The sequence below is a fragment of the Ambystoma mexicanum genome, chromosome 4p (genome assembly GCF_040938575.1).
Source record: "Ambystoma mexicanum isolate Mex_15411 chromosome 4p, UKY_AmexF1_1, whole genome shotgun sequence".
Taxonomy (NCBI): domain Eukaryota; kingdom Metazoa; phylum Chordata; class Amphibia; order Caudata; family Ambystomatidae; genus Ambystoma; species Ambystoma mexicanum.
The window spans coordinates 1,053,954,849-1,053,972,288 of NC_090927.1; the positions used below are offsets into that span (position 1 = coordinate 1,053,954,849).

A 17,440-nucleotide genomic window follows, 5' to 3' on the forward strand; every position below is an offset into this window, starting at 1 on the left:
ATCCCATGCTATTCAATTGTCTAAACATACCTGGTTTGTAAAGTATCAGTCGAGTATCTGTATGCAAATACCGTTTCCCATCTGGCGGAACCCTGTGTCCGCAATGTCCAGGGCCACAGTGATGTTGTGGTCCGACTCCACCTCGCCTTCCTGAAGGATCTCTGTTGCCTCTACCCGCTTGTCCTCAGGGAGGAAATCCAGAATTGGAGCCATCTTGTACCATAGCTCCTGATAATACCTGGCCAGGATCGCCATGGTGTTGGCCGCCTTGACCTAGGTCGCCAGTGAGTAAATGACCTTCTGTCCTCTTCCTCAAGTGGGGCAGTTTGCGATACGACGAACACCAAGTGCCGGAGGTTCGCCAGCAGGTTCCCCCAGCCAGGGAGTATGGGGGACGCATTCTCCTTTGCTTGGTAAGGCCTGTTCCTGTACACGTTCTCTCCGTTGCTGCTGCTACTACGAGTCATCAGTCAACTCAAGACGGTGCTGGTTCAGGATGATCCTCGTTGTGCCAGCGTGGACGAGGCAAATCTGGTACCCGGACCTTCTCAGAATGTCAGTGTCCACTGCAGTCAAGCTACCAGTGGTCACGGATCTTCTCGTCAGGGAAGGAGGCGCAATCCTGCACCACGACCCAGGATCGCTGAACCTGAAGGCCTAGGTTCCTGCAGCATTAGAGTGCGGTGGTTGCGATCTGCCTGCACACTGCAGGGAGGTCCAGGTCCTCGCCAAGGCCAAGGCGTCGTCGACTCTGAAGTGTTACAGGCACAAATGGAAGTGTTTCGCGACTTGGTGCAGGTCGTAGAAGATTAACCGGCTGAAGGTCACGGCTCTCCAAGTCCTTCCGTACCTGTTGTCTTTGGCTAAGTCCAGTCTGGCGCACGCCTCCATCAAGGTGCTTCGAAGGGATTGTGTCCTCCGATGTATTCCTTATCTTAGATATCTCCTTCCAGCTCTGCTGGCCTCGGAAATGTTTTCTCTAGAGGGCGCTGCGCGTCGACGTCCGCCGAGTCGATGTCCCTCGACAGCCGCCGTATCGATGTCATCCTGCCTATAAAGGCCGCGCGCAGCGTCCGTTGCTCAGTTCCGTTTTTCCGCGCTTACTCAGTGCCTCGGAATACCGTTGCTCAGTTTTGTCAATTTAATCCTATTTACCTCGAGATATTCGATCCGTACTCGATGGCTTCCTCGTCGGAACCGACAACTCCTTGGTCCGGCTTCAAAAAATGCCGAGATTGTGGGAAAAAGATGTCGCTGACTGACCCTCACAGAGTTTGTCTGTGGTGTTTGGGAGCTGAACACCATTGTTCGGAGTGCGAGGACTGTATGTCCATGACAGCTAAGGCCCTGAAGTAGCGTAGGGGGAAGCTGGAGAAAGGTAAGACTTTAAAAGCTTCTTCTTCTTTGTCGAAGTCGAGACATTCGTCTCCTTGTCACCATTCGCGCTCCAGGTCTCGAGTGGGTCCCATCACTCCTCGAGATCGAAGCACTCGAAGAGGAGACGTCGAAGATCCCCTTCTCCGTCCTCCTCTTCCTCTGTTTCTCCAAAGAGAATCCCTTGCCCCACGAAACATAGTTCCCGGGCTGAATGGGAGGAATTCCGCAAAAATATGATGAGCGTCTTCGAGAAAGCGGCCTCGACCGCCTCGAAGACTGCCGAGAGCGATGCTCTGGTCGAAAGACCCGAAGGTCAAAAACGCTGCGAGTCGCAGTACCCGGCGAAGGAAGCTTCTCGAGCGCGTCTCGAACCCTCGAGTAAAGCTATGACCTCAAAACCTTCTTCGAAGGTTCCGTCGACGCCATCAACAAAGGTTCAGTCGACGCCGAGGTCGGTGTCTTCGACACCGTTGTCGAAGGGGTCTTCGACACCGTTGTCGAAGGGACCTTCGACACACGGGTCTGTCGACTCGACGCCATCTTCGACACCGGCGTCGACGCCAAGGAAAATCACGGTTACGACGCACCAAGTGGCTATCCCCAGGTCCTCGATGACGATGGCGTCGAGATTGTCGACTTCTTCGAGCAGAATCCCAATTCTGTCGTGGTCCTCGAGGCCTCCGCCTTTTGTTTTCGACGCCACGCCCGAAGCCTTCGGCGTCAACGACATCAACGTTTTCGAGGCCGATTATGACAAGTTTGGCACCCTCTGCCTTGGAGATGGGGTTTACACCCTATGTGAGTTCAGAACAATTGAGAACTATGTCCTCAATTATGGAAGAGGGTGAACTATCTGAACAGGAAGACACATTGAGTTGCAGGGACCTGCAACCCCAGTTAGAGAGGAGTTATCCTCAGAAGAACGCAGGTTAAAGGATCTTCATGATTCCTTACATGAGGCAAGTGGGTTAGACACTTCCCCTGAGGTGGAGTTTGCTAGGCCAGACCCGGGGGAGCATGCTGAAACACCCTATAGAGCCTTAATGGCCAGGATCACAGAATTTATGGGGTGGTCTACACCTTCACAGGCTTTCCAACAAGATGACCTCACGGATATTCTTGACAAAGGTCCACAGGAGGATCCTGTAGTGCCCTTTCATAAAGCTCTTCAGAGGAAGATTGACGAACTGGGAAACTCCAGATGTCGTCTCGGCAGTAAATAAAAAACGGTCTACAAAATACAGGGTATCTTCTGCAGACCCGGAGTTTTTGTCAAAACACCGATCCCCAGAAAGTCTGGTGGTACAGGCAGCATCTTCTACTGACATCAAGACTGCTTACCCTACCGTCCCACAGGACAGGGACGATAAGAAATATGATGCTATGGCAAAGAAGGTTTTTCGGCATGTAGCATGGCGTTAAAATCTGTTAATGCTACTTGCACCCTTGCTAGATTCAGTCATACACTTTGGGAGTGTGCTTCTACAGCGACTGACTGCATCCCGGAGGGAGAAGAAAGGGAGGCGTTCCTAAATATCATACAGGACGGTAAAGACACTATGTGCGAATCCCTCCAGACGGGCATTGATTCGGCTGACAGTATCAGCAGAGCAATGGCGGCAAGTACAACAACCAGGAGATTTGCTTGGTTGAGAAAGTCTGGTTTTGCCCCAGATGTGCAAGCCAGGCTCTTGAACATGCCATTCAATGGCTCTTCTTTGTTCGGGAAAAAGGCGGATGACAGTTTAGAGAAACTGCAAACATCAAAAGCAGCAGCAAAATCCCTAGGCGCTGCAATCCGTCAGACACCTTTTCGTCCCACAGGAACCTCTGCGAGGGGCAAGTCCTTTCGCTTCTACTCCGCATTCGGAAGAGGTAGAGGACGACCGGCTCAAAGGGGACAAAGAAGAACTACCCGAGGTGGACGGGGTAGATATTCAAAAGCCGCAGCAACAGCAGGTGCCTCTTTACCATCGGCATCTGCATCAGCCGCCCCAAAACCACTCTGAGGACTTCCCTCACAGGACACCTGTAGGAGGCAGGTTAACTCAACATCTGGCGGAAGGGCAGGCTATCACGTCAGATGCTTGGGCATTGGAAACAGTTGCCCAAGGTTACTGCCTGCCTCTCCTACGCATACCTCAGAGTCATACACCAGGGATCAGCTCTCAGAAAGCTCCAGATCCGCTCCTCTTGCAGGAAATTTTGGACCTGCTAGAGAAAGGTGCCATAGAACCGGCACCTGTAGCGGAGAGGAACAAGGGCTGGTACTCCCCTTACTTTCTCATTCTAAAGAAAGACGGAGGACTGAGACCCATCTTGGACTTGCGAGAATTGAACAAATTCCTCAGGAAAGACAAATTCAAGATGGTAACTCTTTCTCAGATCCTTCAGGCCCTTCAGTTCCAGGACTGGTTGGTATCTCTGGACCTTCAGGACGCTTATTTCCATGTGCCTATCCATCTCAAACACAGGAAATACCTGAGGTTCGCAATTGGCAACTCTCATTATCAATTTCGAGTGCTGCCATTTGGGCATACCTCCGCCCCGAGGGTCTTCACCAAGTTAATGTCGGTAGTGGCGGCAAGTCTAAGGAGGGAAGGGATTCACGTCTACCCCTACCTGGACGATTGGTTGATCTGGGCTGTATCTTCGGAACAAGCTCAGATCCAGCTAAATCACGTTTGCCACTCCCTTCACAGACTGGGCTTCTCCCTCAATTTAAAGAAGTCACAAATGATACCATTGCAGAGACTCCAGTTCATCGGAGTGATGCTGGACACTTCCCTGGGAAAAGCCTCGCCACCAGAGGTGAGGGCTCAAGATATTCTACAGATGGTTACCAAGTTCCAAGATGTCCAACGTCTCCCAGCCTTCGACTTTTTGAGGTTGCTAGGCCTCATGGCATCCTGCATTTTCCTAGCGCCAGAGGCTCGCCTGAGAATGAGATCCCTCCAGTGGGCACTGAGGACTCAGTGGTCACAATTCTCAGGAAGAATGACAGATCTTCTTCAGGTTCCCGACGGGGTGGCTCTAGACCTTCAGTGGTGGGCCTGTCAGGAGAACATTCTGAAAGGAGAACAGTTTTGGCAACCCTGGCCGGAGATAACAGTAGTCACGGATGCCTCACTCACTGGGTGGGGAGCCCACGCCAACGACTTGACCATCAGCGGTCGTTGGTCTCCATCGGAGTCCAGACTACATATCAACCTGTTAGAGCTGAGGGCCATCAGACTTGCGCTGAAGGCGTTCCTGCCAGCTGTACAAGGGAAAATGTCCTGATAATGACGGACAACACAGTGGCCATGCATTACCTCAACAAAAGAGGAGGCGTAGGATCACTACCCCGGTGCAGAGAGGCGATGCAGCTCTGGTTTTGGGCAATCCAAGAAGGAATCTCTCTATCGGCAGTTCACCTAGCCGGAGAGAAGAACTTTACAGCGGACGCTCTGAGCAGGCAGAGCACAGTCTCCCACGAGTGGGAACTAGCTCAGGAAGTCCTTCAAGAGATCTTCGCCCTTTGGGGAACCCCTCAGGTGGATCGGTTCGCCACCAGTGTCAACAGGAAGTGCGATCTGTTCTGCTCAAGGGAATTTCCCCCGAGAGGAGCTCTGGGAGACGCGTTCATAGTGGACTGGGAGTTTCCGCTTCTGTACGCGTTCCCACCGGTCCCTGTCATTCCTCAAATGATCAGGAGGTTGAGAAGATTCCGGAAAACCATGATCCTAATTGCCCCGGCTTGGGCCAGGAGAACGTGGTACCCGGACCTTCGAGACTTGTCCATCTGCCCTCCAATTCGACTTCCACTCAGAGAGAACCTACTCTCACAGAAGGGAGGTCAGGTTCTCCATCCAGACATCAAAACCCTCAACCTTCACCCTTGGCTTCTGAAAGGCTGAGGTACAAGGATTGGGACCTCCCTGATGATGTTATGGAGGTGTTGCTTTCGGCAAGGAGGCCTGCAACAAAGTCTTTATACCGCTGCCGTTGGAACAGATTTTGCAGCTGGTGTAGAGAAAACAATATCAACCCCTTTTCATGTGGTACACCAATGGTTTTGTCCTTCCTACTCTATTTGGCGAATTCAGGCCTTCAAGTTGGCACCATTAAGGGCTATCTCGCAGCGATATCCATCTTTAAGCGCACTGCGGAAGAACCATCCTATTTCAAGTTACCCTTGGTAATACAGTTTCTAAAGGGGTTAACCAACGTTTATCCCCTAAGACCATTCCAGGTTCCCCTATGGGATTTAAACTTAGTCCTAACTTTCCTGATGGGCACACCTTTCGAACCACTCCATTCTTGTTCGTTAAGATTTCTTATCCTTAAAACTGTTTTATTAATAGCACTTACATCTGCTAGAAGGATGAGCGAGTTACAAGCTCTTTCTTGTAAACCCCCTCATACAATCTTTCACAAAGACAAAGTTGTCCTGCAAGTGAAGCCTAATTTCCTCCCAAAGGTGGTTTCTGAATTCCATATCACTCAGAGGATTACCCTGCCATCTTTCTATCCTCCTCCTCAACCGAGGAAAGAGGAAGAGAGGTTACACAGGCTGGACCCTAGAAGGGCTTTAAGTTTTTACATCAGTAGAAAGGCCAGGATAAGACAAGCAGACCACCTGTTTGTAGGCTACACAGGTCACAAGCTAGGGTTACCAATAACTAAGCAGACCATTTCCAGATGGATCATTCTAGCCATTTTGGAATGTTATAAACTGGTAGGAAAAGAGCCCCCTCAAAACCTTAGGGCTCATTCGACCAGAGGTATTGCAGCTTCATCGGCCCTCAAAAGAGGAGTGCCAGTTAAAGACATTTGTGCGGCCGCCACATGGTCGTCCGTCCATACCTTTACACGATTTTACAACTTGGATTCCTCCTCCAGTAAAGAGACTAGGTTTGGAAGGGCTGTATTGCACTCTATTCATCAATAGAAGGCAGCGTGAAGTCAGTACTCCCACCTCCAATAATAGAATACTGCTATGGGAGCCTGTCTAAGATAAGGAATACGTCGGAGGACACAATCCCTTCGAAGAACAAGTTACTTCTTACCTTGTAACGTTCTTTCGATGGGATGTTCCTCCGACGTATTCCTCATCGACCCTCCCATCCATCCCCGCAGTTCTACTTCCCTTGTTGTTGCAGTTTACGCTCCTTCAGGGTGATTAGTCTAGTCCAGACAGAAATAATGTGGGCTACAAAACAGAACTGAGCAACGGACGCTGCGCGTGGCCTTTATAGGCAGGATGACGTCGACGTCGATATGGCGGCTGTCGAGGGACATCGACCCGAGGCCAGCAGAGCTGGAAGGAGATATCTAAAATAAGGAATACGTCGGAGGAACATCCCATCGAAAGAACGTTACAAGGTAAGAAGTAACTTGTTCATCTGGCGTCTATCTCCTGCTCACCGGGTCTCCGGGACGGTCTTCTCTTTGGTTGCACCGTCTACTCAAGGAGTTCATCAAAGGACTGCTCCATTTGTTCCCCACCGGTGAAGGTACCTGCCCCAGCGTGGGAACTCAACATGGTGCTGACTAGGCTCATGGGGGCTCCATTCGAGCCGATGCAACAAGCTCTGCTTAAGTTCCTGTCTTGGGAGACCACTTTCCTCATGGCCATCACCTATGCCAGGAGAGTAGGTGAGATCCAGGCTCTATCCTGCAAGCAGCTTTACTTGACTTTCCACGAGACGAGGGTGGTGCTGCGGATGCACCCCTCCATCATGCCCATTCATCTCAACAAGCTCTTGGTTTTACCTGTGTTTTTTTCCAACGCCTTTGTCGCCGGCTGAAAGTACTTTGCACTCGTTGGATGTGGCTTGAGCCCTGAAGTTTTATGTGGCCTGAACGAGTTGTTTTCGGACGACTTCTCGGCTTTCTGTGAACTTTGGTCATGTGAACCATGGAACGCTTTGTCCAAGGGTTCCATCTCCAGGTGGCTCTCCGGCTGCATCACTCATTGTCACCGGTTGACAAACCGACTGCTGCCTGGCCATCCGAGAGCCCATACTACAGCGGTCCTGTCTGGTGTGCCCCTGCTTGACATCTGCAGGACTGCTACGTGGAGGTCGACGCACACCTTCACGAAATTCTACTGCGTCGACGGGGATTCCAGGGAGGAGTCCAGAGTCAGCCAAGCAGTGCTACGCATCCTGTGAAGGTGAGCCTGGTGAGGAGGTAAGAGTAATTGCTTCTGTTGAGCCTTGCCACCTCCCGTGGTTGTGTATATATGTACTGCTGTGTATTCTTTATTCATGAGCATGTGAATCCATGCCAGACCCCATGCTGGAGAAGGAACATGTTACTTACCTGTAAATGTTGTTCTCCAGCATGGGTCTGGCATGGATTCACATGCAAACCCTCCCTCCTGCCCCTCTGCGGCTCTTCTTGGTCATACTGCCCCTTTACATGCTACCAAATCTGAAGATGGCTGCCAGAGGAGGGGCTTAGGGAGAGGGCAGTCATTGGCTGGGGGCAGTATGACCTAGAGCTCAGTGATTGGTTTATAAGAGAAAGACAGTTTATAAAGGAAAGTGAAACTGTTTTTTTCTTTTACCGAGGATTCCAGGCCCGACAACGGGGAATATTCATGAGCATGTGAATCCATGCCAAATCCATGCTGGAGAACAACAGTTAAGTGACCGCAAACATATCTCGCCGTCCATGCAGAAAATTCACTTGTTGCCAATTTCGAAAGCTTACTACAGGAAAGGTCATTGTTCATTAACAGCTGTTTCTTCCATTATACACCCTGCAGGCAATTAAGGTAAACTTCTGCTTGATTTCTAGCTGCCCTAGATTTAAATATCAAAAATGGGGCATCTGCTTTTTCATGGTTCAAACATCGAAATTGTGGACTCTGTTGTCGTGTTGAAGATCTGGAGTTGAGATGCAATTTGCAAACTCTCCAGTTGCCCAGATAACTGGATCCCTTGCCTGCTGGGTACGTTAATTAGGCGACTTATCAAGACCTTTGTGCCATGATGCCTCTGTCAAGGCAAGATATCGCACTTTACAAATGTCTGCCTACCTGTGGAAACAGTATTAGATCATTAAATCAGCTAGGGGTTTCTACCCATCATTAGAACCCTGGGAGGGGGCACTAACTAATCCGAATGCTCGGAACGTGGGCTGCACTGTATGATGGTACAAACCTGCGTACCAAGCAGCCTGGGTAGCCAGCACCCCCATCTCTTATGCCCCAAACCCCCTCAACTCTTAGCACCTGTATAGTTTCCTAGGCGGGTGCTGATTGAGAGATTTTTTTAAACTTACTTTTGCTGCCGGGCACTGTGCAGTGCTGTCGTCCACAAAGTCCATTTTCAATGTTGATGAAGTCCGTGATCAACATTGAAAACAGCCTTCAGGTAGGACATCACTACACGACGTTGGGCTGCACAGCAAAGATACGTTTCTTTTTTTATAAACACCATTAGCACCTGTGTAGAGAACTACACATGTGGTAATGGCAATATTAACCAAAGCGGCAGGCCGACTCTGTTGTTAACGGTACTGCTGCCCCTCTTGAGGCACCCTTGCTTCGCTCAGGCTCTTAACTTGGGTGGCAGCCTGTTACCGGCGTGGGTGGGCCCGCCACCTCAGTTAACATCACCTGAGTGTTCACTCAGGATAAAAAAAGAGCTTGATTTTAAACCTGGTTTGTTCAGAAACGATGGCCAGACAACTGTTTCAGTATGGCGTCAGTGTATCAAAACCTCACTTGTCTTCAGTAGGGTGTCATGGCAGTCAGCAATCGACCTCAAGTACCTATCCCACCACATCCTAGTTTGTCTTCCGACAGACAATTTCTACGGTCTTTGGCCAATGCTTTTCACCTCCACCTCCACAGTATTTTCCCTTAGCATCTGAATGGCTCTTAATTTTTTAACAAAGACTGTGTCTGGCATTCTGGCATATCTCCAAAGGCATGGGTTGCACTTTTACACCTAGCAGCTGAAAATGTCCTTTCAGGCAGTCAAGTACTTTATTCGCCAGTGCATGTCCCACCTCTTCACTCTGGTGCTTTCCATTACTGTGAGTATACCCACTCGGCTTCCAACTCCACAAATATCCTTTATTGGAGTCATTTTGGATACCATCCAAGCTTAGGCATTCCTTTCTAAATGAAAGGCTGGTCACCCCGCATCAAATCTTCCAATGTTTTAATTCTGGTCTTATGGTCCTGGCCTGGTGGTCCAAAATGTGGATGACCTCATGGTATCCACCATCTATGTTTTTCTAAATGCCATGCTAAGAATGTACCACTTGCACAAGCATTGTTTCTCTCTGCTATCTGCGCTATTACAGCATATATGATTCCAAATGCCTAAGAGATCCACTTGGATCCGCGCAGCTAGATACAGTAAGTAGTGATAACTGTCTGGTAGAAGGACACTTCATGTTCCCTGAACCAGGACTGCCACAAGTGATAGTTTAATTGGAGAATGAATGGGGTGCCAGCCTGTGGGATTATCAATTTGATGATGGTCCCCACCGTATAGGTATTGACACATTGAAGTCCTGAGTTGAAGGTCATATTCCCATAATTGAAAGCTTTTATGTAGCGGATGCTGGGCACAAACATGCTGGTCCCAACAGTCCGTATCGCTGCAATATTTTACATAAACAAGGAGGGACTAACTCTCCCTGGTTATGTTTGCTTGCGGTGGACCTTGCCAACAGCCACATTCCCATCTAGTCTTCCTTCTAGTGATTCATCCAACAGTGCTCTTAAGATGAGCATTGGGATGTAATTGTGGGAGGTCCGTTTACCCTGAAGAGCAATGACAAGTGTCGGGTGCTTTCCTTGCACATGGGGCAGGTTTCATTCTCACTCCATTCATTTCTGCTACCCTAGGAAGATCATTTCTGTTAAACTTTCCCCTCTCCTTCCGTGTTATTCAAGCTATTCTGCACACGTTCAGGGATACCCTGAATTGCACCAGCTGAGTCTCCCCTAATTACTCTACAGAACAAAGATGCTCTCTACACAGAAAGGGGATGGGTTTGAGATTAAGGTTGCGTTCTGCAAGTAGTATCACTCTGTGATTGACAGTTGCAGAAATTCGGTTAATGCTTTTCCTCGAAAATGTAAGATGTCAGGAAGCAGTTTGAGGGGCACTAATGTGTTTCCACACTTGGAGGGCCCGTCCCAGATGGGGGTACAATGTGGTTCTTTCTGTTTTGGCACAAATGTTGTTTGAGCCCATGGCAGTCTTTCACATTAAGCTTGTGCCATGTTCCTAATGACGGTCAGAACAATGGGCTGCATTCATGAACTTAAGGCTCTCTAATCTGGGGTGCTCAGAACTACATCCCACACTCAATGGTGGTGCTCAGGACGCACCTCTCCTTGTGCTAAAGATTTTATCTGTTTTTCACCTGGTGTAAGGCAGTTTGTTGATTTCTTTGAAACGCCACCAACTTGGTCTAGCCCAATGCCATGTGCCACTGGAGGTCATCTATGAGGCAGCAATATTGGCCACTCTGCACACCTTTTGTATAGTTCACAGAGGTGAGATGAAGAATTGATGCATATATGTTCACCGCGTGCCGAAGGGCGTACTTGCCATATTTGTCACCTGTGGACTGTCTTCTCTCTCTGGATTTTTGGATAATCTCTTCTATGAACCTAGACCAAGGAGTATTAGCTACAAGTCTATGGGGCTGTAATGATTCTTGTACTCTTTGACGTCCCAATTCCTCCAGATAAACCCTTCTGCCCGATGCAGCACTCTGATCAGGATCTAAATATTATGTATGACACTGACCACGAGCAAATGCGTGGTGTAAGGAATCCAGGCAGTACCGTTCCAAAGCCACGTTTTCACCTAAGCTTCTTTTACTTTTCATCATATTAAAGCGACAACAGAAAATGTTTCAAATCTCTTCATTCTTAAAGACATCCTGTAGATCTGGTGAAAGGGGGATGAGGAGTAGAAGCGTAATTACTGTATGCAACTTGTACTGTGTGTACGTACCGAAGTAGCCCTGTATTTGTTTGAACCACAAATGCAGAAAACTGTTTTCGACCATATGACAAAATCTTTTCTTGCTTTTCAGCTGAAGAGGTTTTTCAACACGGAAACCTAGAAATTGGAGCTACATTGCCATGAAAATAGGGAATGGGTGTAACCATGAGGAGCTTACGCAACACCTATGAGCAATTCTGGAAAAAACTCTTTGAATCCTCTCGTCCACTCCCCTATGTTCAGTGAACAGCTTCCACCCCCAAGGCTTTTCCTCATTTACATTTTGCTTCTAGTACACACAGCCTGAAGTGGTTCGTCTCCGGGAACTCCTAAAAGCCCATCTCCCTGATCCATTTTTCACCATCAATCTACTACATGAATTTCAAGGCATATATTGTTTATTGGAAAAGGGGGATCTGAGGGAGTACCAGAAATATTCCTTGGCGGGATATAATTGTTGACAATGAGACACGCGGGCTCCTAGGGAACTTGCTAAGTATGGATTTTCAAAGCCAGTTCCCAAACCCCAGCCCGAGACTCAATATTGTACATTGTACTTCTGGGCAGCACTCTTCTGTTTTGTATTATCTGAAGTTGTTGGTTTTTTCCTGCTGCTGAAATGTAATAGCAGGGTGAATATTGGTTTAAAGCACAGTATGTATTTGTAATTAATGGCAATATCTTTTCTCCCTTGACAGTGTTTGACAGAAAACCAGTTCTGGATAGTCACGAAAACGGAGACCTGGGGTCGTCGAGTGAGACTGCCTCTGAGGACACCACGTCTAAACATACAAACTCAGTGTCGTAGAAATCGCTTAAGAGGACTGGACACAAGAAACCCAAGACATGGATAATCAGACCGTTCCAAAGTTTCTATTCTAGGACAGAGTACAGAGGACTATGGGAAATCGAAGGGCGGCTGCAATACTGTTGTCGAAAAGACGTTACCCTCAGGGTTTCATTTTGAGCGACGCGAAATGAGTTCAACTATCTTTTTGTGTTTCTCTGATTCACAATAGTTAACATGTTGCATTTGTGATTACCACTTTTTTAATTAGAAGATGTAGTTTGTGGAAGGATAACTCGAGGTGTGTGGTCTTGACGGAAATTGGATATTTTCTTTGCTGTCCTTGCTTCCTGATGATAGGACAGTGTTGGAACTGTATATTGAAAGGGCGCATTGAATTCTGCTCTCCTCGCCCACTAAACATTTATTCCATTGTCACTTGAAAGAGACGATTCACCAGACAAGAACTGAGAAGTTGTTCATGTAGCAGCACAGAGAAATAGCAATGTGCAGTATTGATTTATCATACTACCATCTGTGCTTCTTTTTTGGTGGCTTTTTAAGGCTATTGTAGTTTCTCGCAGTTGTATTGGTTTTATAAATACCTCCACCCCACATTTCTCCACAGTGAGAATACGTTTCCCATCAGTGCCACAATCAGAATTTCAACTCTCCTCAACGCAGATGATTTTTAATGAAAAATGTGAGGGACCGTTTAGAATGATGTGTCCCTTTGTGTGTTCTGTCCCACTGCAACACGCAGTGAAGCGCCCTATTTGGAAAGGTACTACGCGATGTGAGATGGTTTTATGCATGTTGAGTTGTTCGGAGGCATTTGATTTAACAGGGCTAGTTCTGAAACACCTGTTTAAAATACCATATAATTATAAAGACATACACTAGCCTTTCAATCCTTATATGTATCTGAAAATAGTTGGCCTTGAGGTGCGTTCTAGAGGGCTAAGGCATGTTAACGCGCAGGTGAGCGCTCTTTCTCCCTCCCGTGCCTGTACTATGTAACTCTGAGGGGGCGTCGTCGTGTGGGGCATTACCACCAGAATGAAGCATGACCAACATGTCTGCTGTCCTGCTAGTGGCAAGGGCCCACTTTCTTCTCGAGAGACAATCGGTGGGGCATGGACCTTGGCGCGCACCACTGAGTACAAAGATAAAAAATTGCCAGATCTTTAGGGCCATACCAATTGATTCTGTATTTAATGTTCCAAAAAAATGGTTATGGAAGGCACAGTTATTGTCTCTCAAACGTGCACTATATATGGTTTATAGGAAGAATTTTAATACATGTATATATACCTTACTCGAAGATTTATCTATTTATGCATCTTTAGTTTACCCGCTGCTCATTATGTGGTATTTTTTTCTTCATGGTTCTGTTTACAAAAACCGCATCTATATTTGTCTTAGCGCCATTTTTTTCATTCTGTTATACGTCCAGTGATACTATTTATTATTATACTAAAATGCGTCATTGTCTCCTGACCAAAGCAAGCGTGCGGGTAGCTGCAGACATATTGTTACTGAGTAAAACGCTTCCTTTGTTCTCTTACGGGAAAAGGTCAATGTTCGGTTACGAATCTGTCGATGCATCTTGACACAGCACAGAACATATAGGCCGTGGCCTACACTTCTTCAGTGCAATTGTTCATCTGACCCAGAGAAAACAGAATCCAAGATACAGGGTGCTCCATTGTGGAGGGCAGGCCTTGCATGAACCATGTCACCTTTCAAGTGAAAAGATGGCGCCCGTTCCTATCCCGATATCAACGCTTTCAGTTCGTCATCTGGAAAGATCGTTTCTTTTCTGCGCAGGCTTTGTTCATGACGCAGAATAAACATGTTGAAATGCACAGACTTGTGATTTTAGCACTGTAAAGCCTGAGGGGGAACGTTAACTCGTTTAGAATCGGTAATGCACCCAGTGGGCGTTAGGGGAAGGGAAGAGATCAGCAGTTGGCCTTTGACCTTCATCCACTGAAATTATTTTGACATTAATTCAGGAATGCTATATTTCCTGCCAGCACCATGCGTTCGAAAGCCTCTCGATCTGTCTGGTCTCTAGCAAGAGATGTTCATATATATATATATATATATATATATCCCAGAAATCTCCGCATAAGAGATGTCCATGCATGTTATACGTGTTCACGTTGTGTTGTAAAATTACACACACTATTAATACTTTATAACATTTGTGAACATTTTTTTATAAAAATGTGATTAAGTACCTTTTGCACGTCATGAACTGTGCTGTTTAAATGCAGTGCAGTTGTTTATTTTGTAAAAGAGCAGTCTCCCGGGACGAGCCCAGACGTTCTTCAGTCGAAATAGGCCGAGCTCTCCTCTGTAATGCTAACCCGTTCTGATGTGGACAGATAAGCTTTGCCAAGAATTGTGATGCAAGTAAACATCGTTTATACTGCAGCGTTATTGCACTTCTTGCATTTGGGGCCCAACCATGTTACTGCGAGTTTGTCTGCAGATAATATATTATTGCCGTTTGACTAATGCTGCTCTGCCACTCGCATTTACATCATATGTTTGTGGCAGTTCTGAGTAATCACAAAACCACGAGAATGCATCCTTCCTGCAATGCTGTTGCCATGCCAAATTCCCATTATGGACCTCTATGGCAGAAAAGCCCAATTTCTTCTATACCTTTATTTTTATTGGTTGAACAAATTCCTACCCGAATCTCGTAAAACTGGGATTTATTAGTAAGCTGTAAAGCTACTATAGAAATGTCCCAGGTCACCGTTTTCGTTCGTTTTGTTTTTGTGTAAACACTCACCCATGCCTCTCTACACTCATTACACCGAATTTAATTTCCGCTCATAATGGGATTCATTGTTGGGTGCAAATAACAAGTAAATTGGTTGGTTTGTAGGGTAGGCAAATCAGGAACCATTTTCATCAGTGTCGTTTTCTGATGCCTATATTTTACGTGTTGTACATTCTTTGCCTCATTCAATGGAGAAAGAAAGCTTAGTGAGCAACACTGCTCGACACCTAACGCTTCTGCTCTTAAATGGCCACTAGGTGTCACTCCTGCATCGGCGTCCTTGTGAACCCGCCTGCCCCACTACTAGGTTATGCGCGTTCTTCTGGATATATTTTAGAGAAGACCATTTTGAAGGGCTTATCCCCAGTTTCTCCTTCACTGAGGCATCGAATTTGCAGTATTAGGTTTCGGCATATTTACTCCTGTTGGGATACAATTCGACTCCATGTGCTCATTTTATTTTTTACAGATTGTAGTTACCAACCTAGTATTTTATGCTCATTATTTTCTCCTGACGATTTAAAAATCATGACATGTTCCGCAGACTGTCAAACTATTGCAGAGTTTGCAACATGTTTTTGCGGAAATGTGCGTATTTGGGTTCATTCTTGTACAGAATTCTTACTGGAATATACTGTACACTTCATATTTCGTTTATATTTCTATTGCTTGTGTGATGGGTGTCTTCTCAAAAGTTCAGGAGGATGCAGTGTCAAAGAAAAGGAAGGGCAACACGTAAGTTAACAGAGCTCTCAAGGCTGAAGTAGCTTACCCGGACAGGTTTTTACTTTGCATTCTGGAACTTGTGGTACCGCATTTCCAATGGTAAAGCAAAAAGCAGGACCGGAGACGCCTTCAGAGCAGAGGGTGGGACCACCCTTGATCATCAAGACGTATTTCAATGGGAGACGCAGGAGTTCAAGAAATGAGTTTGTCTGAAATGCACATTGTGGAAAAGTGTCAGCCCCCCTTACACACCTGCCATCTGCTGGGCTGTCGGATCGAGCACTTCACATGTTCTCATTTTTACATTTGATCCATGCCTTTGAATGATATTTAAAAAGTGATTAAGTATTTGTGCGTCCATCAATCTTGCATCGTGACTTGGCTGGAAGGAGAGGTACCCAGTAGCATACATTACAGTTGGTTTTACTATTTTTTTATTAGTCTGTAAATAAAGATACCTTCTGGAAGAAATGGACACTTTTGTTTTGTCTTCATTTTGGCTCTTAAAAAAGTGGTGTTCGTGTGCATGGTGTTAAGAGAAGTTATTTGAAGACCGATTTAGCGGCAAGGAACCCCGGGTGCATTTAAACATGACATGGCACTAGGAACCCCATGCTTCTTTTGCAGAATGGTCAGAACTTTAGCACTCCTTAGAATATGTTTACCTGTTATTCTGCATGTACTAGTATTCCAGTAAACCTGCCGTAGTGCCAACATTCATGCCTTCATCCACCCCAAAGGGAAACGTTATTGATCCAAACGTGCATAAGGCACTAACACTATTTGAAAACGTAAACGAAGGCTACATTAGATACCTTGGCACTGTTAGTTTATTATGTATTTTACAAAAGACAATGGCGAACGCAAAATTATCCACGACGAGGAATGGTCTCAATGGCCCGCACATGCATCAGCGAAACCCAATGAAAGCAAGGGCAGCATGGCGGTGCGACCAGATCTAGCACACAGGAAGTAGCACATCGCTAACCACAATCAGTCCAACCATGCCACCAGCAACATATTTGCACCAGCTGTGGAGAGGCGCACACACTTTGCAGGTGGCTACATAGTCCCCGTGACCGGAATCGAGGTGCAGGTGTCGACAGTAGTATACACAAGGGACCCTAACATTTTCACAGCTCATGCATTAACAGACAAGCACTTTACAACATATCTCCGTCTCTTACTTCAGACACACACACACACATATAAACAAATATACTTCACAACATATCTTTTTCTCACGAAAACACAGTGCACATTCACACAACACTTTGCACCTTTTAAAGAGGGTGTGCTACTCTAAAAACATGGGATTGACCCCACTGCCAACTTAGAAACACTGATGGCTCAGGCGCGACCCAACCATCATCCAATGGAGGCGTGACCTCTCACTTCACCTCTGTGTAAATCACTATCCCACATAGGATACATGGCAGTAGGCACAACCTCCTTATGACAACTGTCAGGGAACCCTCCCTCTTCTAAATAAATTGTCCTTAGCGCAACCTAACCATTACCACCTTGTAGAGGCGTGACCTCTTACTAAATATATTGAGAAACTTACTACTCCCACATATATATCTGAGTGCATGCGTGACCTCACCCTCTTAACTATTGCTGAGCCATGACCTTGTATATCATTTTCTTTGGGCATGACCCCTACATCACATACCTACGTTAATCTGACACCCAGATTCTCAATGTGGGAGGCACAACCTCCCTTTATTTAAATATATTAGGCACTACCTCAACTTAAACATTCGAGGGTACACGACT

General features: G+C 46.7%; 1 protein-coding gene across 2 annotated transcripts in view; it reads left to right on the forward strand.

The window, feature by feature from the left end:
- Positions 1–16,136, forward strand: part of GOPC (golgi associated PDZ and coiled-coil motif containing) — a 594,673-nt gene extending 578,537 nt beyond the window's left edge. For both annotated transcript variants that reach the window (XM_069606625.1, XM_069606626.1), the window contains one exon: positions 12,047–16,136. In XM_069606625.1, the coding sequence (XP_069462726.1) occupies positions 12,047–12,156 (110 nt within the window). In that variant the 3' untranslated portion in view covers positions 12,157–16,136. The remainder of the gene's footprint in view (positions 1–12,046) is intronic.
- The last annotated feature ends 1,304 nt before the right edge of the window (positions 16,137–17,440 follow it).